We start from the raw sequence: 27,903 nt of genomic DNA on the forward strand, positions 1-27,903 counted from the left end.
TTCTGTGGAACACTAGTTAAAGTTTAGCAGAATGTTAACACTTTTTTACATATAGTGAAAGTGAAAGGTGACCAGGGCCCGTCCAGCTCCAAAAATGACAAAAAGCATCATAACAGTAGCGCATACTACTTATGCACTATATTTCAAGTCAATCAAATTCATACAACTGCTTTGTGTGAGGAATATGATTTTCCAGATTTAAAACTTTTACGATGCTTCTATGGGACCTTTTGTAATTTTTGGAGCTTGCTCATTTTTATTTAATTAGAGAACATGGCGGTGAGACAGAATTTTAATTTTGGGGTGAAATATCCATAATTACACCACAAGGAGGTTGTCTTCTAGTAAAATAAAGCATGATTTTTTTAATAGACGATTGTAGTTAATTATTATTATATTAATGAATTATAATGATAAAAACAAAAAGCACTCAGTAGAGGTACCTACATTACATCAAATTGTAAATTTCATTGTGAAATATCTTTCATTCATTGTTGAATTTAAAAAAAATCACACACACGTGAACTTGGCTCTCATGAATGTGTATTGATCTGATGGGCTAGGCAAAGTCCTGTCCCCCAGGAGACAAACTGATTGAGATCAGACTTTGCCCTGCACAACTCATAACAGGAAGCAGAGTGGTGCCACACTAAAAGGTAAGTGGCGGTTCTAATGTTAACAAGATTGAACGGTACCATTGTGTATTAGATGGAATATGTAACAATTTGATACCCTATATGAATTTTAGATCTTAATCATATGTCATTACTAGATAAAAATGCTGGCATACTAGTAGTAAGCCTATTTGTCTGTGCGGATTATGTCTATCATAAAAGCATCTGTTTCAGAGTTTGTAATATTTACCTTCAATTTTTTAAATTAAGTGTGTCTATACTTATACTTAGGTTTATTGAGAGACACAGAATGAACACAGAGCAGTCTCCCCCTCCGTACAATCCCTATTACCCTCCGCAATATCCTAATGCAACGCAGGGCAATGCTGGGCAGCCCACCGCTGGCATGATGCCCCCCGTTGTTGAACATGTCAATATGGGGATTCCAGACAGCGCTCCCCCAGAGTACACCCTGGGCTTTGAGAACGAGAACTGCTTTTCAGATGCAGTCATAAGAAGAGGTCAGCTGTGCTCTCTTGAAATTACTTCAGTTTCTTGGTTATGTTATTACAATCAGAAATTTTTTTTTTTGTTTTAAAACATAATATGCTCAGTGTTTCTTGATGTGCTAAATAATGATTTTTGCATTTGTATTTAGAAGGCAAAAATAGATGAAATATCACTCAACTTTATTTTCGAAAATTAATAAAGGACAATGTCATGTATGTGGGACTGATCAATGCTAAAAATTTGCTTCATGTCTGCAAATGTGCTTCATGTAGGTTTCATAAGAAAAGTGTACTTGACACTTATGGTTCAACTAATAATAACTGTTGGAATCATCTGTGCTTTTCTTTTTTGGTGAGTAGACCGGTATTTATGTTGCCACACCCTCAATTAATTTAGATACAAATAACAGATAATGAAGTGTATTTAAGTGTTACTTCATAGGCTTGAGCATCTAACACTTGGGAAAGAAATGAATCATTTTATTCAGCATGGATGAAACTGATCAAAAGTGACAGTAAATGCATTTATAATGTTACAAAATGTTTCTATTTATTTATTTTACTTTCTATTCATCAAAGAATCCTGAAATAAGTGTATCCCAGTTTCCACAAAAAAATATTAAGCAGCATAACTGTTTTCAACTATATTTAAAATATAATAAAATTGTATGGCCTCCAAACTTTTTGAACAATAGTTGTGTGTATATATTATTAATACATTCATGCCTTTTTTCTTATAGGGAGACACTCAGTGACTGGGTGAAACGCACTTCTTGGTTTACCTACACTATGATGTGAGCACTTCTCTTTTCTGTGTTCTGCATGTCCTAAATAATATGCATATATTGTGTCCAACTTAATATATGTTACACTGACGTCTTTTGTTTGCTTAAATTTCAAAAGGGGTGTAACAGTTGTTCTAACCATTGTGCTCATCTGTTCTGGTGACATACGTCGGAAAGTTCCCTTAAACTTCATCTTCCTAGGGCTGTTTGTAAGTAAATCACAGAACCACTGTTTGTGGTGGACATTAAATGACAATTTTTTCAATGCTAAGTGCTGTTTTCTCACACAGACAATTACAGAGGGCCTTCTCCTTGGATCAGTGGTAGTGTGAGTAAAAAGCATCATTGAAACAGATTTAAATGACCTTCAATTACTCAAAAAAACTTCAATAACTGAAAAACTTTAGTAGCCAGTGTTATAGTAAGAAACTGTCATTACTTTTCAGGTACTATTCAGCAGAGGCAGTGCTCTGGGCGGTGGGTGCAACTGCTTTGGTGTCTCTTGCAATGAGTTTGTTTTCATTGCAGTCTAAAGTATGTACATTCATTACAAAATTGGAGTGACATTTGGTCATATGTACTGTATTACTAAGTTTTAGTTATAAAGTATGTAAACCTGTCTTTGCTTGTTTTAGTGGGATTTCACAGCTGCTTCAGGAAGCATATGGGCAATGAGCTGGACGCTGTTTTCATTCGCATTGCTTTGTGCAATTCTGAGATCGCAGGTAAATCCTCAACTTCCTTCTCTTATCAAAAATGTTTACTTGTTTCTATTCATTGATGCAAACTTTCATATTCCACAGTATTTGTACATCTTTTATGCATCGTTGGGAACTTTGGTCTTCTCTGTGGTAAATACAATTTTTTCTTATTCTTGCTTCATATGGTGAAGCTTTGTCGAAATGTAAAGATGAATAATCCTTATCTAGGCCCAGCCCTAGCGGGACTTCATGAGTCAGTCACTGTAGTGCTATGAAAGCTGGCACAGTATTAATATTATGTTCTGCCAACAATCTTTTATTGTCTTAATACCATTTTACTGCTGTCATTATCTTAATGTCTCTCCCTTTCATTATCTATTTTTAGTATCTGGTGATGGACACGCAGCTCATACTGGGAGGAAAGCACAAATACAGCATCAATCCAGAAGAGTACATCTTTGCTGCTCTGAACTTGTACCTTGATATTATCACAATTTTCTTATTATTGCTTCAATTAATTGGACTTTGTCGTTGATGTGGTTTATGAACATTATGATTTCTGTCCCACTCAACACTTGTCTCACATAGGCTCTGGGTTTTGAGACACAATATTACCTTCATTTTTTAAAAACATGACTCCATTGTGTCTGTACCATATTATAAATTAAATATTGCATCTAAATCAGTAAATCAGAAAAATAGCTAACATTTAAAAAAAATAAAATAGCTGAATTAAGTAAAATAGCTATTAAATAGTTCTGAGTTTAAAAGTAAATGAAGGGCAATGTGATGTACATGGTATATGAATATGCAGTAGGCTCAGGGTTTTGAGACATATTTTTACCCCCATTGTTTTATAAGCATGACTCCATCGTGTATGTAACATGTTTTAATAAATGTTCACTGTCATGTCTCTGTACTTTAAGTTAAATTCATTAAAGTTTCTACTGTTATCCATTTGCTATGATTTTTACTAATTTGAGAACATTAAAAATGCTTGAACACAGTATGCTAGATTAAGGGGGTGACACATCTTACCCCATTCTCCCCAATTATATATTTATAGTTATTAATGTATTCTCTTTCTATGAAGTGTAAATAGCAACAACTGCAAAAAACTGTGAAAGTTTCTCTGTACATGAATATGAATGTCTTTTACGTCATATGAATTAATGTGAATTCCTTTTCCATCATTTGCATACTTAACCACTGAGAAACCTCTGGGCAGCTGAGGAGGTAGGAAGAATAATGCTTTTACTAATGTCTTCTATTACTTTTATTATGCATTACGAAATATTGCCGGAAGTTGATTAAATCGTCACATAACAAAAGTGTCATGGCGGAGTTAGACGAAAACGCTAGTGATAAGGAAAAATCGCTGGCAAAAAACAGTAGAACTAGGGACGGCGAAAATATGAAAACACATATTCACAAGCCCTGTTCCGTGGGCAAACAAGACACCTCCACCGCTGTTACCACCACGGAGTACTGCGAAAAATTACAAGAGTGGATGTGGCAGTACTACTACAGCTATATGAACTGGCAGAGCTGGATAGCCATGTCTGCGTTTTCCTTCCCACCGTGTTTCCCAACACAAGGAACAAATGAAATGCAAGGAGCGTCGACATGGGGTACAGATATGCCTAATGGAGACCTTCGCAATTGGTTTAGCAGCCCGTTTGGTTTTCCTGCTGCAGCTGCGAATGCAGCGGGTCCAGCTGCTGACGCGAGCAGACAGAGTTCTCGAGCTCCTGCCACTGCGCCTGCGCAGCTGCCACAACAACAACCACAGCAACCTAATGGAAATGCTCAACAGCCAGGTAATTATATATATATATAATGATTAATAAATCATTTATTAACTTTCTTTGTTGTTAAAACTGCCAGCTGCAGTATTATATTCATCACAAGCGCTGAATATTACAGCTCAGTACTTCGTGAACGAGCCTTCTTGGATTTTGGGTTTAATTTATGCATATGATGTGTCTACGTTGAAATTAAAGAAAGTATATTTCTTTAACATGGTATTCCAGACTTTCATAAAAACGGACAGTATGTCTAACTTTATAAAAAGTTATTTGTAGCCAATAGCCATCATTTAAAAAAAAAAAAAAGCCTATTTCTGTAGTATTATTTAACAGAATATAATATTTTATAGTGAAACAAAACCTATGAAATGATTACCAATTACATCAAAATTCACATGAAAATGTTTTGTTTGAGACATGGTTATTGGAGAAAGGGGAGATGAAGAGATGTCTTCCTTAAAATTGCCAGTTTTATGTTGGAAGTTAGTGCATGGCTCTATGGGACATGCCAAAAGTGGCAATTAATACTCATATTAAAGTATTGAAATCACCCCTATGTTCACTTAATTGTTATTAAAGAAAACTAATATTGTTTACATCTTTAAAAAAAAATGTGAGCTTGAATAATTTATCCAAAATATATTAAGACATAAGATGGGACATAAAAATGTACTTCGCAACTAGAATGATCCAGTTTGCAAAAGCGGTTCATGTTCATAATACTTTTTAATACTGTCTAGGTAGGGAATATTCTATCCCCTCTCCTCTACAAAGGTTCTTGGCAGAAATGGTGGATTTCTTCATTCTTTTCTTCATTAAAGCTACAATTATCCTCAGTATTGTGCACTTCAGTGGAATGAAGTGAGTCTGAAATCTTTTGTTTACATTTCCTTTCCTTACAAATCACTCATGTTGTACTTCAATAAACAAAACCATTCACTCTTTGTCTATTTAAAATCTCATTTTAGGGACATCTCAAAGTTTGCCATGCACTTCATTGTAGAGGAGATTGATGAGGACACGTCAATGGAGGAATTGCAGAAGATGATGCTCGTGGCTCTAGTGTACAGGATATTAGTTTGCTTTTATGAGGTTAGTTCAAACAATTGAATTACTCTACTGAAATAAACCATGAAGACCTACACAACTGTTTTTGATTGTTTTCAGATCATATGTATTTGGGGAGCTGGTGGGGCGACACCAGGGAAGTTTATCATCGGCTTACGAGTGGTCACATGTGACAGCTCCGTCCTGGTTCAGCCAAACCGAGTTCTTGTGGTACCAGCGACAAACGTCACGCTTTCTGCGTCAGTGCTGCTGTTAATGTCACTCTTTGTCATTTTTTTAAAGATGAGATCTTTGTCCAACATTTCTATTGAAACGTCTTGTATTGTGATTTTCTTGTAGGTCTACGGTGAGAGCGTTAAACAAGAACTTCTCCATCGCTTTCTTTTTTCCGGCATTCATCACACTTCTTTTCTTTCAGCACAACAGGACTGTGTATGACATTGTGGCCGGCACCATTGTGGTCAAGAGAAACAGGCTTAGATGACTTTGTCATTAAAGTCATCATCATCCCAACTTTGTAATGCAAAAACAAGCTCATAGACAAAGGAGAGCAAACCAGCTGCAGTGACACATACTGAACTGAAATAAGGCTATTGGCCTCTCAAAGAACTGCCACTTTAAGTGCTGAACACGTTATATCCAGTATTTCTCACCCATCTCTTCTGGACATTTAGTTTTGTAAGCATGAATTGCTTTCTCAGAAGTATTTTTAATCATCTCTGTTGACATCTTTGAATATTTTTCTTGTGCCAAAGTAAGATAATTTATATAAATGTGCTGCCGCATAATACTTGAACTTCCCCTGGTACATCTTTCTCTCTCTTTGTTAATGTGTGTGGAATATTGATTGGAATATTTACTTAAGAATATTCTTTGACTAATGGAATTTGAGCAGGAATTAACATATTTCTCCAAATGCAATATCGTTTGGTTATAGATCCTAATCTACTCACTGCATTTGTATTTCAGATGAATGTTTTGTTCCTAATTACTTATCTCTATTTTATGGCCTTTAAAAGCTTGAAAATGCCGGGAAAACATTTTATTTGTACAGCTGAGCTGTTTTGCATACTGAATTTTCACTGCATGCCTTCTTCAGCTCTGTGTTCTGCACTATCCTGAGCTGCCGAGTTGATTATTTCAACTTTAAGTAGCCTCATTCTTAATCAGTTGTTAGTATGTTATTCCTTTTGGATTGTATAGATATGGCCAAATCAAAAGAATTCACTTATGTCTCAGAGAAAGCCTTCTGTGTTGTCTCTGTTTATGGATTGACTGTTTATACCAATAACAATCTTTTGAATAGACATGTTATATGAAGGGATTTACAGCACATGAAAGGGATTCATCTTCTGAAATCACCTTTACATACAGTATGCATATAAGATTCATTTCCAAATAGTCGTAAGAGTCAGCTATAAAAAGCTCTGATCATTAACACTTTCATATGTGCATTTTTGAAGTAATCATTCCAAAGAAGCCACATAGTCGGTGTTTGAATGGCACAAAAATGGCTAAATGATTTAGTGCATTTGGTGAATATGGACAAACTGTGTCAGCCAATATCTGAAAGTCACTTAAAACACTTTTAACACATTTTATTTTGTGATTTTTTTTTTTTTTTTTTTTTTTATAGGGCTGCAAAATATTACAATTCTGAACAGTGCTGATGCATATCAAGATAACCAATAAAGATAAGGTTACATTTTTATCTTTAAATTTTTATTGGCCAATAACAGATTTAAAATGTATACTCTACTAAGCACTAGTTTAATAAACTTAATCTATTAATACTCAATATTGTACAAATAAATTGTGTATTCTTAATTTTTATTTAAATACTGAAAACTGCTAAAATATCTCAGGTTGGTATTAGATGACATTAACTGAAGCTGGGCCAAACCATTCGTATTGTATTCGTCTCATCCTTGAACTGAAGACGGATAATGTGTATAAAAAAAGAACAGTACAGTCTTACATGGAGGAAGGATTTGAGGTATCTGGCGCTTCATCAGTTGAAATGAATCACCAGTAGATGGAGTAAGAGCGCTGCTGACTTAACATGTAAACTGCCTGTGGATTCTAAAACGTGTAAATAGTGAAGTAGTAAGAAAAAATTTTTATAAAACGTATAATTCCAGTCATGGCTTCTCTTTAGTTAGAATTTTTAGCCGTGGTAAAATACACGATATAGGAGTTTCGTACACTATATTACTGCGCAGCTCCCATAGCTGTTTCGTTATTTTTGTTGCAACATTCTATTGCGCTCGGAACTATTTCTTCTAGAATTCCTCTTAAAGGGATAGTTCACCCCAAAAGGAAAATTCTGTAATCATTTACACACATTCCCAAGTTCCCAACCTCTATGACTTTCATATTAATGTGTAGATTTTTTTTTTTTTTTTTTTTTTCCCCCCCAGCGAAAATCAGTTAATGGTAATCAAAACTGCTTGGTTACCAACATTCTTCAAAACATTTTCTTTTATGTTAAACAAAGAAATCATATAATGAGTTTTTTTGTAATACTCTTGAAGGTACAACATCGATTTAGCAAAACGCCATTTTTTTATGCATATCTATTTAAAGGCATAGCTCAACCCAAAAATAAAAATTTTGTCATCATTTACTTACCCTTATGTCATTCCAAACCTTTATGACTTTCTTTATTCTGTGTAACAAAACAAGATATTTCGAAAAATTCTCAGGTTTTTTTTTTTCCAATCACAATGAAAGCCAATATTGTTTGTACCCCAATGACTTTCAAAAATCGTCTTTTATGTTCCATAGAAGAAAGAAATATATACAGGTTTAGAACAGCATGAGGGTGAAAAATTATGACAGAATTTTTATTTTTGGGTGAACTATAGTGAACCTTAATGGATTTGCATAATAAAACATAATTTAAGTGAAAGTAAAACATCCTATGTTTTTGTGAGTAAATTAGAAATGGGCCAGAAAACACTTTTGTCCTACCCATGAAAACCATAGGTTAATTACAGCAATGTTGAAGTAAATAAGAGATAGTCTATTGTTGATTGTATTGTTTAGACCTTGCTTTCGTCATTTCCTTTGAAAAACAGGGCATAGGCTTGCCTTGCGAGTGATCTTGAAAGGTTGATCGTGTTAAGACCTACAGATGGTTTTCTCCAACACAGAACCCCATCGGTCACTCAGATATTTTCCCTTTTCTATCTCGTTGACCGTGCTACCTATCAGAATGGTACCACCGATGTTGCATTGCAGTTATCAGTGAATAGTGCTCAGCCATGCTCGACCTGACTTTGTTTATCTCGCAAGTCAGATTGAGCATGCTGTGCCAACTATATGATGTCAGTGTGAGTAATGGCTCTGTGTGGGGGACACCAGTCAACCTCATGCTGCTATTATGATTATGTTGATATAATTGTATAATTTAAAAAAAGAGAAAAAGATCCCAGAATCATTCTAAGGATTTCAAGCTCTAAAGTGCTTCATCAGGTGTGTCTCTGATCTGGTCTTTTCAAAAAGCTGTTAGTGTGAATGTCTATGTACGCATGTTTCGTGTTAGTGTAAGTTTTTGTGTATGGTCTGAAGGGTGAGAGAAAGAAAGGACACAGTCAGCCTCGAAGGCATGTTGTCAGGGGCTTCCAAACAACAAGCTGATTGGCTGATTGAACAGCATTCTGTCATTAATTGGTGATGTGTTTTACTTTCTGTAGTAATGATGTCATCGGTAGCCAATCAAAGGCCATGGTGACTGTGATTGGTGTGATCTGATTGGCTATTCAGTTGAAAATAAGATAGGGTTGGGTTTCTCATCATCCAAGACTGATGTTCACTCTGAGCTTTTACAAAACGAGTCTGCTCTTCCAAATCGATGATCTAAACGACAATAGCAATGAACGGCGCTCTCGAATAGTGATAAAACCCTAACTGGAATTTTTGGGCTTCTACGCTGTCTTTATTACCTCGAGACTGCAGCATACTGTTGAATTGTAGCTTAATGTAGTTGTCTAGTGCTGTCGAGATTTCCTCTTTGCTTGAGGCTAGAACAAGCGGTGTATTTTGACACAGAGCATCCTCCAAAAAACATATTTTTGCCATGCTACATTGTAAGCATATAAGTATAATGCTTTTCATCAGAATTCATGTGATATTGACACAATTACTAAATATTTATTTGACATAAAACTCCCAATTACTAAATATTTATTTGACATAAAACTCCCAAGTGTTTAGGGCATTGTACACAATTATTAATAAAAAAAAAATATTAAAAGTACTTGTTTTTTTATTAGTAGGCCTATTATTATTGCTGTTGTAGTTGTTTTTAAAATTATTATTTACATAAGCTACTATAGAAATGTTTTGAAAATGTACAGAAAAATATATAGCAAGGCAAGGATGGCAAAATGAGAGAATCATATTCTCTGTCCTAACCGAATTGCTCAATTTGAGGACCATCATCCACTGGATTTAGAACAGACTGTCATCACAGTTCAAAAGTGCTGACCAACCTTATCAATGTCCCAGTGTCTGTCTGTTAGGCGATTAATGTTGAACACCTCCCAAGTTTACACACTGACAGGCGTCTAACGATGTCTATGTGACTCATGGCTCTCTGGCAGACGTTTTAATTAGTGATCCAGCTGCAGGAGAATGGAGACTTCAACGTCCATTATAACGGAAGGTGCTGAGATGGGAATGGATGGGGGTTTAATCTCAAAGGGGACCGATTTGGTTGCAACACTGTGGGAAATACAACAAAACATGTCTATTTTCAATGTCTATACGCTGGACTCTTTGTCTGTTATGTGATGATTTTATTTAAGCCTGTAATTAATTATTAATGTACTGATTTTCAGAAAAAGTCTGAGTGGGAGCTTTATTTAGTTGCAGCTGCTGGTAAATCAAAGGAATCATAGCTTGCCAAAGCTAACAGTATTGTGAAAGATAGGTTACAAGATTATAGGGGACTGAGGTAAAGAGCTTGGCTAAACAGAACGATTGAATTAACATATTCAAATAGTCCATTTCACTGGAAAGTTGTGCTTGTAGGTTTGGAAAAAGTGACCACTAGATAATTTCCTTGACCTTACGGTCTCATTTATGACCACAAATGTTTGAATGAACATTTGTTGACATGAGGCATTCTTGAATTTGGTCCACATTCATTCAGCTAGTGAACTCAGTCAAGCTGTACAAGAGGGAAAGTGTCTGCCCGGCAACAGTATCAGTGTTTGCTAAACAATTAAATCCTGACAAAACCACTGTGTGGAATATCTGGGAGAAATCAAGATTTTCCTCTTTGGAAAGAGTGACCAATTCACATTTCACTAGGGTTTTTTTTGTCAAACAAGATTTATCGCATCAAAAAACCTGAAGAGTATTCATTGTATTTTACTAATAAGTCAGCATAACTTCAAATTTAATTACAAAGTGGCTTCATTTTGAATGCATTGTAGTAGTTGTTTGCTAAGCTCATAAATGAATCTGTCTATAGCAGATGTAGCCAAACCAGGACCCACCAGGTTTGGGCATCTCATGATTTGGCCCACTATGCCATTTCACATTTCAGTGCATATTATTTTGCATTGAAATGAAGAGAATATAAGAGAATCTAATTAAAAATACATTTATTAAACATATAGTTGGACATATGCAACATTTATTTTTGGCCCACAGGCCTCAATCAGGTTTGATTTTTGGTAAAAATTTGGGCACCTCTGGTCTATAAAAATAATGTTGCCTACAGTTTTTGCATAGAGTAAACCATTTTCCAGTACTGTTGCGGCAAAGCAGTGACAGTGATTAGAGATGGATACTCTAGTAATGGCTTTATAATAGCTTGGTTTTATAATTGCTGTTTGTGTGTTTTCTTATGTTTTCTCTCTCTGTTAGGCTGCCAAAACCACTATTGAGGCTGCAGTGCCCCTCCTTTGCCCTTAGTATTAAGCCTTTTGAGAGTCTGATAAAGAGAATGTTATTGCATTCCTTACTGGAAGCCTCAAATATCTAGTGGCCAGTCTGAGTTTTCACTTTTATTATGCATTCAGCACTTTTGACCACTGAACGTTGCCCTCCTTAACCCCTTGGCAATGTTTAAAGAAAACAAAGATGATGTTCTTCATGTCTGTGCTTGTAAAGTGGTTGAGCTGCTCCTTCAACCATTCTTGTCTTCGCTACTTGTGTTGTATTCTCAGCAGAAGTGTGTAGGCCAGAGCTATTTTTGGCTTAGTGCTTGAAATACTGGCTCTGAAAGACATGGAAAAACATTTTACTTTCAGAAAGATTTGGCTGTCTGTTATTGTGGTCGGCTCTGTTTAAGTCAATGGAGTATTTGAAAGCGATAATTCATCTAAAAGTGAAAGTTCTGTCATCATTTACTCACCTTCATGCCATTCCAAACCTGTATGCCTTTCTTTAATCTGTGGAACACAAAAGAAGATTTATGAGTCAGGGGTCCAAACAACATTGGACACCATTGGCTTTCATTGTGTTGGGGGGAAAAAAACACAGACATTTTTTGAAATATCTTGTTTTGTTCTGCAGAATAAAAAAAAAGTCATAAAGGTTTAGTATGACGTGAGGGTGAGTAAATGACAACAAAGTTAAATCAATGTTGTACCTGCAAGATAGTACTACAAATAATTGATAATATATAATATCTTCGCAGTTTAACAAACTTTGTGACTTAGCTCATTTGTTTTGCAATTAGTTGGGCCATGCAAGCACACCAAAATGTCCTGAACATATTGTCTATTATTATTCCAAATATGAGAACTATTTATTCCTTGAGTGTCTGCTTGTAATGTCCATTGATTTAGAGGTGCAACAATTTTTGCTGGACACAAAGAGTGTTAAAAGGTAAAATCTATAAAAGCATTTATGTTCACATGCGTACATAGACATTCACATAACGCATAAATTCTCAAGGTTGAAGCCTTGAGACATTTGTAGACCCTGTCCTTGTTACCTCGGCAACACAGGTCCTTGCATAATCTTCCCACATGCTCAGAGATGTCATATACCAACTAAATCAAGGGACTTTCCATTTTGAAGTGTGTACAGATCACTCATGGCACCGGACTAGATGCCTTCTATTAGAAAAGTCCCTTTAAAGGGAAATCAGTTCACACAGTGGCCATATTGGCAACATCCTACAAAAATAGCTCCTATCTACAGGAATAGGAAGAGACTGAAATCTCTAAAACTGATTGTCAAGATTGCGTTTAGATTGCGCAAGGCTAGTCTTGCTAAATCCGAGTGGATTACTACAAATAACTATTATTTGAATAAATGACATATCTCACAATTATCTATGCTGGCTTTGAATTGGAAATATTCCATACAAAATCATTTCAAATGTCTTAAATCTTTCTATGCAAATGTAAACAAACAAGAAAACACTCCTTCCTTTTGGATGCCATAACATCATTTATTTATGTTCTAAATTCTGCAACCTTATATTCTGTGTTAAGTTGGTCCTCTACATAATATCTTATGTTAGATTGTGTCCACTGCCTGCAAAGTACATATGTCAGAATGAGTCCTGTCCCGCTCATTCATGTCTGGACATGTTAGGACATGTCTCACTATCTCTGAGAAATTTCAGCAAAGTTCTATAGGGTGAACCTTCTTTTAGTGTGAAGACTGAACAGGTGTCAGTACTTAATACAGCAAACAGAACAGTAATTATGGAATTATGCAATATTGTTTTGCTCCTGGGGTTTGCAAAAGTGACTGTAGTTATCTATTATTTATTTTATTATTTCTTTATTTATAAAGCACTTTCAACACAACTCTGTCTGTTTAATCTGAGTTTTATGAGACCTGAGAGTGAGGGCAAAACTAGAAAAATAAGAAGAAGAAGAAGAAGGAGGAGAAGAAGAAGAAAACAGAAACAGAGAAACTAAGACTAGCAGCCGAGACAGAACACTTCATTGCTCCTTCATCCCATCTCCCCAGTGACTGGTTAAGGCAATACCTCGACAAACAGTTACATAGCAACTCTCCCAAAATCTCCTGCTATTAGAAGGAATGGAGATATCAAAGACTGTCTCTCTGTAGGGCTTTGTAGTTTTAGACGCTGAGCCATCAAGAGTGAAAACAGTACAGGTATTCTCTGAGTCTTCCTAACAGTCTCAGCTGAAGCTGCTGGACACCTCTGACAAAAGAAAATGATAATGGATAGAATTGTCTTAGAACAGTTGATGCTTAATATTTAAGTGGAAACTGTGATACATTTCCTTTCAGGATTCTTTGATGAATAAAGTTCCAAAAGAACAGTCTTATTTAAAACAGAAATTTTTTGAATCATGTATTTACTGTCACTTTTGATCAATTTAATGCATCCTTGCTGATTAAAAGTATTAATATTACTGAATATGTATATATGTATATATGTATGTATATATATATATATATATATATATATATACTGTGTATATGGAATTAGGTCAATTAAATTTCACATGTGTGTTTTACTCATGTATACTTATAATATTTATTAGTTCATGTTTAAGATTCTAAAACCTTGATATTAGTGACACAAAAAAGATTAGGATTCCTCATTATGTCAAGATCAAGAAGACGACACACTGAGAGATGTTCATTTGTGGGTGAATTATTGGCTTTGAAAAGTCTATGTTTAGTGTGTTGTGTTGTCCAAAGAGGATCTTTTGTCCTTTCAAATGCTATATGGTACCTTTGCATCTGTCTGTGGCTTGGCAAACACACCCAATGCAGTGCTGGGATCTGCTCAGAGAGAGTAAACCAGGCCAGGCTAATATTAGAGGTTACATATTGCTGATGGCTTTTTTATGTTCCCAGCATTTCTCCTTGTTGACAGCACATGTTTCAAACACAGGGTGTTTTCAGATCTTCTCAAGGTTGTGTGCAAAGATAACATTTTTGGATGCGAGCGTGTGTGATGGAACGAGTGACTATGAATTTGCATGTGGTTCCCCCCTGAGGGTGAAATGCAACTACTTTGCATGCTTAATGTGGGAGACATATGAGTTTCTATGTTTGTGTATGTGCTTATGTAGGTGTGTGTATGTGTTTTGCATTATAATAATATATGCCTGTTTTTGGTGTATTCTTGTATATTTAGTAGGGAACCTTTGAATATTGTGTTGGACTATGGGGGGCCTTTGAGTCAAATATGTCAGTAATTGTGAAATTCTGGGAGTTTATAGGCTATATGATAATGAAAAATGAAACATTTAGTATACATGGTTCATTTTTCATTATCATATAGCCTATAGACTCCCAGAATTTCACAATTGGTTCTCTGTGCCTAATCACTTTAAGTTATCGCACAAAACCTCCCTCCAACATTTCCTGTATCATCATTGGTTTCCAAAGAAATAACCAAGCGGGAATCATACACTAACGTTAGGGAAACGTTCTGGGTTTATTTCAGGGCAGGCTTATAGCTCAATGCAAATGTGCTTACTCTCATCACATGTAATGGTGGTGAGGCACTAAATTAGTTTTCCACTGAGAGAAACTAATTAGTGGTAGACAGAAAGCGAGAAAACACATAGAAACCCTCACAAAGACTCTCTCAAGAGAATTTCATGGTCTGTGGTGTGTTTGTGTTGCTCACGAGTGCAGTGGTCTACGTGAGGGTACGTGTTTCTTCTAGTGTGCTCGGTCCCTTGCTCACAATTTTTCTTCCTCCCTCCCTTCCCTTTCCCTCTCCCTCTCCCTGTCCCTCCCTCTCTCTCTCCCTCTCTCCATGTGTGTGCGTAGTCTGGGCGCCCTGCCAAGTGGAGTGTGTTTTTTGAATGAATACCTGATGAGGCTGCTGAGGCTGACTGGGGGAGGAGGAGCCGTGTTCTCTAGAGCACTGTGTGTGTATGTGTGAAGAGCAAAAAGAGAGAGAGAGAGAGAGAGAGAGAGAGAGAGCTGGCAGTCAGTTTTCCTTGCATAACATACGCTGTAGCTCTCACACGTAGGGCTAGTGAAACAGCGCAGACGAGGGGACTTCCTTTACCCTCGGCCCACCGAGCAATTGTCGAAGGAAGTGGAAGAGAGTAAAGGCAGGGGGGAACATTGGACATGGAAGAAGACATAAATCAGAGGACTGCATGTGTGACCTGATAGCAGAGCTAAACCTGGACAAAGGACAGCTTGCCAGTGGGTAGAGTGAGTTACACTCGTAGTGCAGAGAGAGAGAGAGAGAGAGAGTTGTTAAAGGCTCCCCTATAAAGAAAGGTAAGGCATCACCCTTAGAGGAAATGTTTGACTGGTTTTGAATCATACATGCTTATTGCACACATTATTCTTTTATTCCAAAAAGAGAAGGTAATATAATGTGCATGCATCTGAGAAATTATTGTATTATTATAGCTAATAAAAACCATAAGCTTTGCAGAAATAATTGCAATTCTGTGCAAATGTTTCAGTGTTAATCTGTATGTTGTGCTCTTTTGCTTGTAGGGAGAGAGTAGAGAAGCAGGCTTTAGTCATTGTAAAGGCAGCAACAGCTCTGTTTGGATTCATGTCTAGCTTAGGACTCCCTAGACTGCCTCTTAAAGGGACAGGCGCCCATATTAAAGGTCGTTAAGTGCAGAAAGGAGCTGCTTACGGGCGCTAAATGGACATGAGTGAAAATCCTTTGAGTAGATGGGTAGATGTTTTTTGAGGAAAGATCTTAATATGAGCGTTTCATTTTAGAGAAGTTATGTTTGTGTTTGTATACATAATCATTGGTACTGGTTCAGTCATCTCTAAGATGACATCATTGAAAAAGGTGTCACAGCACCATGCAAGTAATGTGTTCCTGAAGATTTTGCATCCATAGAAATAACTTTGTGTTGCAGTACATAGCAAAATTATGTGACTATTTGTTTGTGTGGCAGATAATGCAAAATGGGATTATTTACATTCTTAAGTCTTTGTTTTGTGCCGATTACTCAGATATCTTCCATTAGCATCGCTTTTATTAGTGTGTTGATGTTTTTGCGTGGGTTTATTGGTGTGAATAGTATGTTGCGTTGATGACATTTGAACTGCAGCGGGGCTGCAGAGTATGAGATCTGCTGTTAAATTACTAGAAGGATACTGCAAGTTGTTAATCTTTCTGGCTCTTTGGCCAGCCACACTGTAAGCGAGCGTGTGCTAGCGCGTGTGCCTACATTGTGAGGACTAGACATCCCTGTAAGGATAGTAAAGCCTACAAGTGAAATCACCTACTATCATGTATTTAAGCAATTAAACAATGTCTTAATGATACTCTAAAAAAAGTTTCTGAGGGTTAAATGTAGGGTTAAGGGATATAAAATATAGTTAGCTCAATTTAGTAGTCTATGTCTCACTGAGGTTCTTTCAATAGAAAATCCATCTGTTGTTGTCATGGACTACAACTCTGTGGCACTGAAAGCAGAAAGAAAACAGAAATGAAGCATCACTTTTATGTCTGTGCAGCTGTATTGCCTTGCAGGCTTAGTTTGAGTTAACTATTTTGAATTGTGGGTGTATTTCAGTAGTGTTCTTTGAAACTCCCTGCAAATAGACAGCCAAATATGACACCCAGTAAGAGAGAAGTAGTGCATATGCACCTACAGACACACATAAATAATATATGAAATATGAGTATTCTTGAAACTTTCTCACAAATTTACCTCCCAAGTTCTCCTCTAAGCTGTCATATAATTTCTCCGTTTCCAGTACATACAAGGAACCAGCAAGCTTATGCATGAATGTATACTAAAGGCTGTAGTACATCTTGGAAACACAAAGCCCATTCAAACATTACATTCAGAATTCTTATAATACCTCTAAGGTTGATTGGGCTTGATATCCACAGATTCAATCTCTCATTAAATCATTTGTACAATCGCATGAATGACTGTCTTTCTGGTGAGGTTAATGGTAAACAATATTGTCTGCCTGCATTCTGAATTTTTGTGTTTTTCCTCCAGTTAGGACGTGTCACAAAAATGTTTGTTATAGATCCCTGTGATTGCATGAGATGATACAGGGGAATGCCGTTATATGTCTTTAATGTATTTTTGTTATGTTGTATATGTTGTAACAGTGTAAAACTGTGATCTGTGTGATCACTACCATTCTATTGTTCTTTGATACATGAGCACTCTGCACCAAATCACATATGCATAAGTGCGTATCAGTCCAATGGATATGCTGATGTGTATGTGTGCGTATTGTGCTCTGTGTACAATAGAGTGAAGCATTTAATGGCTGTGTGTGGTGTAAGCTGTAGCAGGGGAAAGTAGGACAGTGATTGGTGCAGATCTACTGTGGTGAAGGGATCTCTCCCTCCCTCTGTTCCCCCCTCCCGCACTCTCTCTCTCTCTGTCTTCTCCACTGTTACACTCTAACTCAATAACCATGCTCACGTGCAGGCAGAGCTCAATGTGGGTCAGGAGAGCCAGTGTTCTCTCTCTCTTTCTCTCTTATCCTTCAACTTTTTTCTGTCCACACACTCTCTCTGCATGTTAAGTTTGCACCCTGTGCACTCTTTATCCTCATTGATGTTTGTAGATGGACTGTATGCAAACATTATGAGCTAGAGCCCTTGAAGCATGAGGAGGATTTGGATTCACATTTGATGATGGAGTCTCTGTAGTCCCTGATAGAACTATAACTTATCACTTGAATAAAATAATGTGAGCATTTCTCAAAATGAATTACCATTCTACCCACTGAATGAACACATTGATGTTGTCTTTTTCACTAAACTGATAAAGTGTGGTTTACACTGCTAATACATGGAAGTGAAAAGGAAGTCAAAGTGGTCAGTAGAAACTGTGAAGGTTAGCATGGGCCAGTTAGCTCCTGCTATTAGCAAATTAGGTAAAAAAATGTTGGTTGCTAAACAAATTCAAGTATGTGCCATTTCAAACTATTTCTTTATTTGGCACTCTTAACTGAATGGATGTTTTTTAAAAGTCAAAAATAATATGCTACTTTTAGGCAGATAGGTTTGAGCTAGTTTCATAGAATCAAAGGCAGTGCATAAAGGATACAGTTTCTCATTTTTGTTTTTGTTTTTTGTCTGTCTGATGAAGGTACGGACTTATTACCATCAGTGAGAGATGATTCCACATGAAGCACATGGAACCTTTTATTACAAGTGTCCTGACAATGGTCAAGACTATGATAAAAACGGAGTAAAGTAATAGAACAATGAAAATCTTGACAACTGAGTTCTACTTTGCACTCTAAAAAATCCTGATCAAGACGTGTGGGTTAAAATACAGGACAAGCTCCAAGACCATGAAGTCTAACCAGGAGCGCTGTAATGAGTGCCTTCCGCCGAAGAAGCGGGAGATTTTAGCTCTGGAGGAGAAGCAGGTGCTGGTGTCAGCTGCTGTTAGTGAGAGCCAGAGTGGAGAGAATTTGGCTTGGCTAGCCAGCGTTGCTACCATGGCTAGCATGGCCCACATCCCCAACAATGCAGGCCCATCACAGTGCAACAGTGCTGAGCCTGACAGCCCCCCACCATCAAATAAGGCTCTCACTGTGGTGACGGAATATCCTCCAACTACTACATCTGCTGGCTTTTCTTTCTCTTCCAATAGCTCCACATACAGAGGAGTCTTCTCGGGGCCTACCGTGCTAACAGCAAATCCTACGGTTCTCTCCACAAGCCTTCCTCAAACCATAGGCTCTGTCCAATACACACAACTTCCCCCCAATCTCCAGCTCATAGGGCCCTATACAAGTTATATCTCTTCACAGATTGTGCCATCCACAACCAGTCCAACACAGCCACGGAGGACACCACAAGAGGTCTTGGCTACAACAGCTGTCATCTCCCAAGCATCCAGCCTTGATTCACAGAATCATCATGTGATTTCTTCTATATCAAATGTTTCCCACAGTCAATGCATTCAGGTAGAGAGTGCTCCTTTAGGTTTGACAGTTTCCTCCCCTTCTGTCCAACTGCCCCTTCAAATCCATCCACACTCAACTGTCCTTGCCCCTCATGCCCTGGCTCTCACCCCCTCTCAAGTGGTTCTACACTACACCGATGGCTTCATTGCAAAGCAGCCGGACTCCCATCCCAGAGAGGTGCAAAATGGTGCACTAGGAGAGGTTACAGTGGTCAAGCACAGTACTACTATGGCCAAAGGGATCTCTAGCCGACCAGAAGGTGACCAGAGCCACAAGCAAACTCATAACCTAGGCCTCCAGACCCAAGCTCAGGTTTTGCTCCCAGCAGACTATAGCACTCATGACAGAGCAGGACTGCAGACATCGCTGATGTTGGTATCCAGTAGCCACCTTGCAGCAAACAGCAACTCTGAGCTCCAAAGTATCTTGGGTAAGGACCACTCATCTTTGCACCTTGCTGAGAGAGGGGGTATATGCATAGGCAAGCCAATGTCCAGAGTGTCCACTCTTACGTCCTCAGACAGCCAAGTTTCTCCGGCCTCCACAATCTCCCCACACACACTCCTGCAGGCTCCTCACAACACTCCCCAACAGGAGCTCTCCACCAGCCTTTACCCTGCCACACAGCTCCCAATTATTGGCTACATCACCAGTGCTTCTGGTGGACCCCAGCAAGCAGTAACTGGTTATCAGAGCAACCTGCCACAGCACGTGGTGATCTCAGGCAATCCCTCCTTGCTCATTCCGGTTAGTGCCACTAACATCAATCCATCTCCTGCTGAGCCAGAGGTCACCCACTGTTCTGTCATCCCTAGTGTAGCCAATGCATCAACAGCTCTGCCTCAGACCTTTATTAATACATCCCCACCTGCAGCTGCATCTTCAGTCCTAGCCAATGGTAAAGACATCACTGGGTCTGATGGAAGTCATACCCCCTGTGCCATGCCAAGTCCAACCCAAATACAGCTGCCTGTTCTTTCAGCCAGTGTAGTGGGATCTCCAGTCCCTGTAACACCTCCAACATCTACAAGTCCTCACAGCTCACCATCATCACCATCAGCGGGCCTACCACCATTCTTCATGAAGGGCTCTATTATCCAGTTGGCAGACGGTGAGCTGAAGCGCGTGGAGGATCTGCGGACAGAGGACTTTGTGCAAAGTGCAGAGGTGAGTGGAGAACTGAAGATTGACTCCAGCACTGTAGAGCGCATAGAGTGCAGCCGTACACCCAATGCTGTCATCATACAGTTCTCGGTGGGAGAGAACAAAGCCCAGGTGAGTCAGTTTCTTTTGAAATCGAGATCACTTACCATGTTAGCGGTAATCTTCTGTAGTACTGAATGAACCTTTGGAACTAAAATATCATTTTGGTTTTCTCTGTTTTAGGTGTGTGTAGAAGTCCTGGTGGAATACCCTTTCTTCGTGTTTGGTCAAGGCTGGTCATCCTGCTGCCCTGACCGCACCACCCAGTTGCTAGCGCTATCCTGTGCCAAACTCTCTGTGGGTGATGTTTGTATCTCTCTCACCCTTAAAAGCCTAAAAAATAGCATTCAAAAGAAAAATAATTTTTCAGAGTCTGTGATGAAACACAACAACCCTTTGAAAGCAGCCAAAAACAATGGGCCCATTGAGGAAAGACCAACCCAAATGGAGGATCTTAAGAAAGGACACAAAATTACATCAAGAGTGGAGAATAGTGTTGAAGGAACACTGGTTGAGACTTCCAACCAAAGAAATGTGTTGACCCTCTCAGAGAATGGGGGCATAAATCCTCAAACACTGGTGAACCTAAACAACCAGGCAGAAAAAACATACACGTCTAGTGCAGAGAGAGCAGTTAGCCGCAAGAGGAGATGGTCTGCCCCAGAGAAAGGAGAAATGTGGAGGTCGCAAGAGGACCCTCAGATTTTACCCAAATTTTCCTGCCTCCCACATCAGCTGAAGGTCAGCATTGAGGGCCGCTCCAGCACAGGTTGCTGAGGGCCTTCTGAACACCATAGAGCAGTGATAGGGAGTTGATTTCTAACCAAGAAATACATTCATTAGCCTTACTTGATTAATTTGAGAAATCACATAAAGTTGATCAACTGAATAAAATTTGCTTTTGCTTGGTGCCCAAGAAAATGCTTTTTCTTCAACCACAAAGACTCACAAAAAATTCCCCATCACTGCCATGGACTCAAGGAGGGACAAGGAAGAGCAGATTCTCCTTTTGGTACTTTGCTTTTTGTTACTTTGTGTTGCTTTCCTATGACATTCATATCCAGGTTACTGTAATGTTATATCTTTTTACACAAGAATGTGTGTGATCATTTGAGTTGTATCATATGTAATATTAATCTTTAGACTTTCCTTTTAAATCAGCTGGAAATGACAATTTTGGGTTGTATATTGCAATGTCTGACCATTTTCTTTCTCAGCTTGCTACACATTTATTATCCAATTTAGTTTATTGTTGTTTACTGAATTCATTCATAATCAGGGCCTTGACTGGATAAGGACTGTTACGAGGATTGATGGCAAAAGGTGAACAGTGAGATATGATATTTGTGTGAGTATGATTACAAGTGATTTTGAGGAGTTGTGCGAGCACGATTATCTCGACAGAAGCCACCTTCCACTTGTTACTGCCCCCATAATCCTGTGCTTATATGTCAGCTGAGAATGACAGGCTTTGCTCAAGTGACTACTCTGAATCAGATCTAGGTCAAGTATAGCATCAAGATACATTGAATGTTTTACCCTTATATTTTAATTCAATTTCTGATAGTCTTCTAGATATGCAATACTGAGCTTTCACATACCTCATATGTGCATTTAACAAATAACCCATCAGATTGCCTGATCGGATCTGTGAGTGAGAAAGCGTTAAAGAAATCTTCACATTGTCAAACTGGCTATGTGTATAGAAGTCTCCGCTCAAGTCAGAATTAGCACTTTAAAGGAAAGGTTAAGGGAAGTTGAATGAATGAAAGGATGGAAATGTTCCGACTTCTGTTTTGTTACTACAGCAACAGACAGTTTTGAGAGCTGTTAGTCATTTTGTGCATTACTATCCATTTTATGTGTAAAGTGCTCCTCATTTAGTATTTTTAAATTACTGATGTCTTCTTTTCACGATTTTAAGTATTGTGGGCCTTTCTCAGTCCAGCTGCAATAATGAACTCTCTGTTAAAGACACAATATAATCACCATACATTGAAAACTAAATCGATGCCGCATTCTTGATGTTTAAAACAAGCAAAATTTCACAGGTTTATCCCAAATAGAAATGGCCTTTTTGTATCAAAACTTGTTTATATAAGACATTTAGCATCTAATGAAGTTAACAAAATTACATAAATAAAATGTATCCAGATATAATACTTTAATTCGCAAGAATCAGTGAGTCAAAGGAGAATGCTATGCTTTGTTCAATCTGTTCTGCTATTGGAAATCAAAATTTCCAATGGGCAAAAATGGGAAAATATGGTTTGTGGAAATTAGACATGATTTAGGATATTTTGAATGGATTATACTTCAGTCCCTCACAGTCTAATTTTTGTTTGCATCAAATTAAATTTAAGACTCAGACTAATGTATGTCAGCCTCAGTGGGTCTCTTTTAAAAATTTAGATTTCTTCATAATTAGCAGTATGCCGCTAATGGCCTAAACATGGAAAGTCTTTGTATGTTCTCTGCAGAAAGAGAGAGTGGAAAAAAGAAAAAAAGAAATGATGAATGTTGAAACATTATCTATTTTCTCTGTGTCTTTATCTTTGCTGTGCTGGTCATGCTAAACAAATTTAAAGGAATTAATTTAGTACACTGCAATGACAAATTACAGATAATGTAATAAGACAACGTTTTTTATATGACAAATCTAATTGCTATATTCCATAAATAAAAGCCTCATGGGATTGTCTTCAGATTTTTTTTTTTTTTTTTTTCACAAAATAATTCTTATCTAACTCCACTGACTGCTGTTATAAATACAGAAAAAATCTTGGAATACATATAAAAAATTTGCTATTTGCACAAGTAGAAATTTTAGTCTTATAGTTAACATTGCCAGCTCTGTAGGTCACCTAAAAACTATACATTTTGATATGTGTGGTCATGAGTGTGAGATTTTTACTCAAGTCAGTTTGTTGACTGACTTAAGAAAAGGTATTGTTGTGTCTAGAATTATATTCAGATGGAATCACAGTAGACCTCATATTGTAGACGTAATGCTTGATTGCACATTCAGTCCAATTTGGATTTGGAATTTATGCACTTTTGAAGAGAGAGGACAATGAAAGAGAAATGAAAGGGATGGTTGATTAGTAGCCTCACATAGCTACAATTTGTTCAATACAGTCTATTGTAATGGTGATATTGGTAAGGCAGTAGAAGACTCAGTGCTATGACAATAGACTAGAAACCATTATAAAAGTGTCAATGTTTTTGGATTGTTGTTTGTTTCATATGTATCATTGTTCTCTCTCTTTTCTCTCTTTTTTCCTGTGTAGCTATGTACATTTAAACCTCAGTGTGTTTGTGCACTGTGTGGATAACTTCATTGAAGACAGTCAGGTTTCAACACTGCTGGCAACGTTTTTATCCAGTGTGTGCTTTTCTGTTTCAACCTAACAGTGATTTATTATCATCTACATCAAATAAAACCTTTTTTTGTTTAAAAAGAAGGCTGTCAACCACTTGAAGGCATAAAAGCATTATAGCGATTTATAGTCAAACTGAATTCTCAGGTTGAGAAACTGGCCCGAAGACTGTTTCTGTTCCTGTATTTTGCAAAAACACTGACTTACACACAGTAACAATGTTACAAATGAAACTAAACTGGAGTTCATTTTAGCTCCAGTGCTATGACTCATGGGAAGTCACTGGCTGACTATTGCGCCCTCTACAGCCCATCACTGTACATGCACCCAATGTATAAACAAGGCTAACTTTAACGAGCATGATGACGTGTTGTGAGTGTAGCTCACATGCTTGCTATTGAAAATGTGTTCATATGAAAAAATAAAACAGTCTGGTGTATGTACAAGGTTGGGCATCAATAATATGGCTTTATAAGGCTGTCCAAAGGCAGTCAGAATTTGTTGTATGCATATGCCTCAATGGTCCATAGCCAGGATTAGCTCTAGCAATACCACAAGGCCTCATTAAGGGTTGAAAGACCAAACTTGACGTCTAGAGATTGACCTATAACATACACAGTCACTGATCCCATTGTTTGTCGTTTAAAGATATTATTGTAAAGGAAGTTCTAGATCTTTTACCTCCTGGTAACCTCAATCGCCAGAGTGACACTTATCTTTAAAAAAAGAAGAAAAAAGCACATAACTAATTTCTCATTTTCTTATATATTCGATGTAAATGACTATATTTGTGTGATTCGTTGTACCTGTGATATTTTTCTCATTCTTTGAAAAGCTCTTTTTCTACAAACTGACAAAAAGCAATTAAGACAGAAGTCAACCTCAACTTTTCTAACTGTGGTGTGTTTATGTGAACAGAGCATCCAAGACTGTTCAGTGAAGTCAGTGATCATTTCTTTGGTGGTGCTTGCAAGTTTTTGTAGCTGTTTTGATTTTTGTGAAATGGAAAGGAACGTCGGACTCGACTTTTGGCGAATATGTCAATAACTTCCTGTATAGTACAAATCTATTGTATCTGTATAATCACTCTAATAAAATACTGTGCCAATTTTACTTGACTCTTTCCTTTGATGAACTGATATTTTATCTGAGACGATAATTTTTAAATAATTAATTTAAGATGAGAATTTCCTATTTTCAGATCTAGTTTCTTTTATCTTTGCTCTTTATCAAAAATCAAGTCCTGTCTCCCCAAGCATTTTTTGGAGACTGCTATCGATGCTTTTATTACCTCACGCCTGGACTATTGCAATTCCCTTTACTTTGGTATATAAAAGTCCCAAACGGCACGCTTACAGGTTGTTCAAAATGCTGCGGCGAGATTTCTGAAGGGAAAGAGGAAATTTGATCACGTAACCCCCCTTTTGAGATCCCTCCATTGGCTCCCGATAAATTTCAGAATTGAGTATAAAATTTTATTACTGGTGTATAAATCATTAAATGAGAATACCATTTGTATTCTCCTACTAGAAGTCTTAGAGCTGAAATGAAACTTCTCCTTCAGATACCCAGAACCCGGCTAAAATCAAGGGGTAACCGAGCTTTTGAAGTGGCTGGCCCCACTTTGTGGAACAAGCTCCCACTTTATATTAGATCAGCTTCATCTTTGTCTGAGTTCAAGTCTGGTTTCAAAACTTATTTATTTTCTGTTGCTTTTAGCTTACGACTGTTTTGTTTTAAACTGTGTTCAATATTATTTGTGCTATTAATCTCTGTTAGCTCTATTTCTATGTGTACAGCACTTTGGTCAGCCTGCAGCCGTTTTTAAATGTGCTTTATAAATAAACTGAACTGAACTGATAAACCAAAAATTAACTGAAACAAGTTAGAAGTTTTGACTGTCAGGCCACATATAGATGCCTTGAATTATTCAATGGCAAAGACAAGGTTGTGGTTGACCCCTATAAAAAGCCTCCTGAGATATTGGCATTCTGACTACACACATACTCTATAAATTCCACATACATGCACATGGTGTGGGAAAAGATGCTAAAAGATTGACACAGGACTAAGCATTTAACTTAAGTGGAGTGACTTTCAATAAAACTATTGATGTCCCCATGTCACAGCTCATACATGAACACTATAAGCTTCTGGTAGACGTGACAGGCCTACCTTACATAAAACTCCAGCCATCCAATAGGCTACATAACACATGTGAACACACGTTCTCAGAAGTAGATGTCAAGCTTGAACCAGAAGTATAGCTTGACATGAAAAAAGCCTGTGACTCAGGCGAAATTGTGCAAGAGTTATGAACTTTGGGTTATAGGTTTGTCTGTAAGCATATAGTTAATGCATAGCAGTTTCTTCATATAGAACATTCTGTACCTTGTTCCAGGCTTGCAGCTGACAGACCATCCCAATCTGGGGCATCCCAATCATAATGTCTCTCTCAACTAAATAAAATTCATATTAAGCATAGGCTATAATTATAATAAGCAATATCAACACAAGTTCTGCTGTTTAGCACTGTCGTATGAATGATTTACAACATTTCAATGAACAAGAAGTAAATATTGAGTAACTTACATTGTAGACACAATATTGCCCAATTAATTCGTCTAATTCTGCTCCACGAAAAAAATGGTTCGAAACGAAGTAATGTCAGAATTAACCGCTGAGTATCTCCGAGCAACTTTTGAATCTAAATGAAGCAGCGTGTTTAAACGAATCGGTTGATGCATTGACTCACTTATAAAGACGGAACTGCATTTTAGCAGTTTATTTGTGCCATCTTCATATCACAGAAAAAGTAAAAGTAGTATGCAAGATTGCTGTTCACTCTCGTTCCTGAATGAATCAGTATTTTTGAACGAATCGTTTAAATGAATGATTCAATGACTCACTCATAAAGACTTTCGATATCACCATCGATGGACAGACGGAAAGCTATGGTATTTAAAAAAAAATAAAAAATAAAAATAAAGGTGCATATACAGTATATGGGGGCTGTTGAATGCTCGAAACTGATTTGGTGACGAACGTTCTAAGGTGTGTATTTTCTGTGTGTGTGTGTGTGTGTGTGTGTGTGTGTAGAATATGTACAGTAGGATATATCAATTTATAGGTTTTTAAAAAGCATATAAAGGCAGTTTGAAATTCTATGTGGCCATGCTCTGTAAAGAAGCATACCCAGGTGAAAAAAAGTACACTTCTATAATGTACTTAAAGTGCTCTATTTTCGCGCACTAATTTTGTACTTAATATACTAAAAATTGTTCTTTAGTACTTCTTAAGATAATCTTAAGAACATCTAAGTGTACTCAACTGTGCTATTTTGAGACACTATGAAATATGAACTAACATGTGCTTTTAAAATACTATCTCTGTATTTAAAAAATATATTTAGTTACAACTTGTAGTACACTATGGGTTCAAATGTACTATAAGTGGTAACTAAATACATTTTTTTTAAATACAGAGATAATATATTAAAAGCACATTTTAGTTCATATTTCATGGTGTCTCAAAATAGCACAGTTGAGTACACTTAGATGTTCTTAAGATTATCTTAAGAAGTACTAAAGACTTTAGTATATTAAGTCCAAAATTAGTGTGTGAATATAGAGCACTTTAAGTACATTATAGAAGTGTACTTATTTTTTCACCTGGGTAACACTGTCAGATATTTTCTATACACTTATTTAGTTGTTGTCTTTACTGTAGCCTACTTTATTGTACTTGCCTAGCCAGTTCAAAATCATGATAACTATATTAGTTATAACCTTTGCCATCAATTCTGGCACATCAGATATTGTACATATCAGTACAGTAACACATACAGTATATCAGTAGTTGCACGTACAGTATATTGGTACAGGTATACGTGCAAAATGTGAGTCTCATTACTTTACAATGGGACTCCGTACTGTACAGCAAGGTTCATAGCCTGGACCTCTGTTAAAGAGATTTGTTATTGCC

At 37.3% G+C, this 27,903-nt stretch overlaps 3 protein-coding genes and 1 long non-coding RNA gene across 5 annotated transcripts; 3 read left to right on the forward strand and 1 right to left on the reverse strand.

The window, feature by feature from the left end:
* Positions 1 to 563: 563 nt before the first annotated feature.
* Positions 564 to 3,333, forward strand: zgc:110410 (uncharacterized protein LOC553618 homolog). The gene is made up of 10 exons (XM_051865792.1): positions 564 to 656; positions 906 to 1,135; positions 1,397 to 1,475; positions 1,864 to 1,917; positions 2,027 to 2,117; positions 2,199 to 2,236; positions 2,355 to 2,442; positions 2,544 to 2,633; positions 2,712 to 2,759; positions 2,995 to 3,333. The coding sequence occupies exons 2-10, from the start codon at positions 925 to 927 to the stop codon at positions 3,142 to 3,144; spliced, it is 849 nt and encodes a 282-aa protein (XP_051721752.1). The 5' UTR covers positions 564 to 656; positions 906 to 924; the 3' UTR covers positions 3,145 to 3,333.
* Positions 3,334 to 3,910: 577 nt separating this feature from the next.
* Positions 3,911 to 6,729, forward strand: fam8a1b (family with sequence similarity 8 member A1b). Its single transcript, XM_051865791.1, has 5 exons — positions 3,911 to 4,429; positions 5,158 to 5,278; positions 5,386 to 5,509; positions 5,585 to 5,724; positions 5,825 to 6,729. Exons 1-5 carry the CDS (start codon positions 3,946 to 3,948, stop codon positions 5,967 to 5,969), a joined length of 1,014 nt encoding a protein of 337 aa, XP_051721751.1. The 5' UTR covers positions 3,911 to 3,945; the 3' UTR covers positions 5,970 to 6,729.
* A 2,615-nt stretch (positions 6,730 to 9,344) lies between these two features.
* LOC127497373 (uncharacterized) lies at positions 9,345 to 27,160 on the reverse strand. The gene is made up of 4 exons (XR_007925528.1): positions 26,512 to 27,160; positions 26,311 to 26,378; positions 11,856 to 11,892; positions 9,345 to 11,719 (listed from the first exon to the last, which is right to left on the reverse strand). It is a non-coding gene; the product is annotated as an uncharacterized LOC127497373 (long non-coding RNA).
* On the forward strand, positions 13,992 to 25,032 carry atxn1b (ataxin 1b). Of its 2 annotated transcripts, XR_007925526.1 has the most exons (4): positions 13,992 to 15,688; positions 18,508 to 20,611; positions 20,723 to 21,551; positions 23,830 to 25,032. XR_007925526.1 is itself a non-coding variant. In XM_051865784.1 (3 exons), exons 2-3 carry the CDS (start codon positions 18,716 to 18,718, stop codon positions 21,314 to 21,316), a joined length of 2,490 nt encoding a protein of 829 aa, XP_051721744.1. In that variant the 5' UTR covers positions 13,992 to 15,688; positions 18,508 to 18,715; the 3' UTR covers positions 21,317 to 25,032. The 2 variants fall into 2 exon arrangements, 1 of the variants encoding a protein (XP_051721744.1); XM_051865784.1 differs by having other exon boundaries at positions 20,723 to 25,032.
* Positions 27,161 to 27,903: the final 743 nt, after the last annotated feature.

The sequence above is a fragment of the Ctenopharyngodon idella genome, chromosome 16 (assembly GCF_019924925.1).
Source record: "Ctenopharyngodon idella isolate HZGC_01 chromosome 16, HZGC01, whole genome shotgun sequence".
Lineage (NCBI taxonomy): Eukaryota > Metazoa > Chordata > Actinopteri > Cypriniformes > Xenocyprididae > Ctenopharyngodon > Ctenopharyngodon idella.

Coding starts and splice junctions, on each gene's coding strand:
- zgc:110410 (XM_051865792.1), top strand. CDS start 925: ATGAACACAGAGCAGTCTCCCCCTCCGTACAATCCCTATTACCCTCCG. Junction 1,918..2,026: donor TGGTTTACCTACACTATGAT/GTGAGCACTTCT, acceptor AAATTTCAAAAG/GGGTGTAACAGTTGTTCTAA. Junction 2,118..2,198: donor TCATCTTCCTAGGGCTGTTT/GTAAGTAAATCA, acceptor TTTCTCACACAG/ACAATTACAGAGGGCCTTCT.
- fam8a1b (XM_051865791.1), top strand. CDS start 3,946: ATGGCGGAGTTAGACGAAAACGCTAGTGATAAGGAAAAATCGCTGGCA. Junction 4,430..5,157: donor TGGAAATGCTCAACAGCCAG/GTAATTATATAT, acceptor AATACTGTCTAG/GTAGGGAATATTCTATCCCC. Junction 5,725..5,824: donor ACAAACGTCACGCTTTCTGC/GTCAGTGCTGCT, acceptor ATTTTCTTGTAG/GTCTACGGTGAGAGCGTTAA.
- atxn1b (XM_051865784.1), top strand. CDS start 18,716: ATGAAGTCTAACCAGGAGCGCTGTAATGAGTGCCTTCCGCCGAAGAAG. Junction 20,612..20,722: donor TGGGAGAGAACAAAGCCCAG/GTGAGTCAGTTT, acceptor TCTCTGTTTTAG/GTGTGTGTAGAAGTCCTGGT.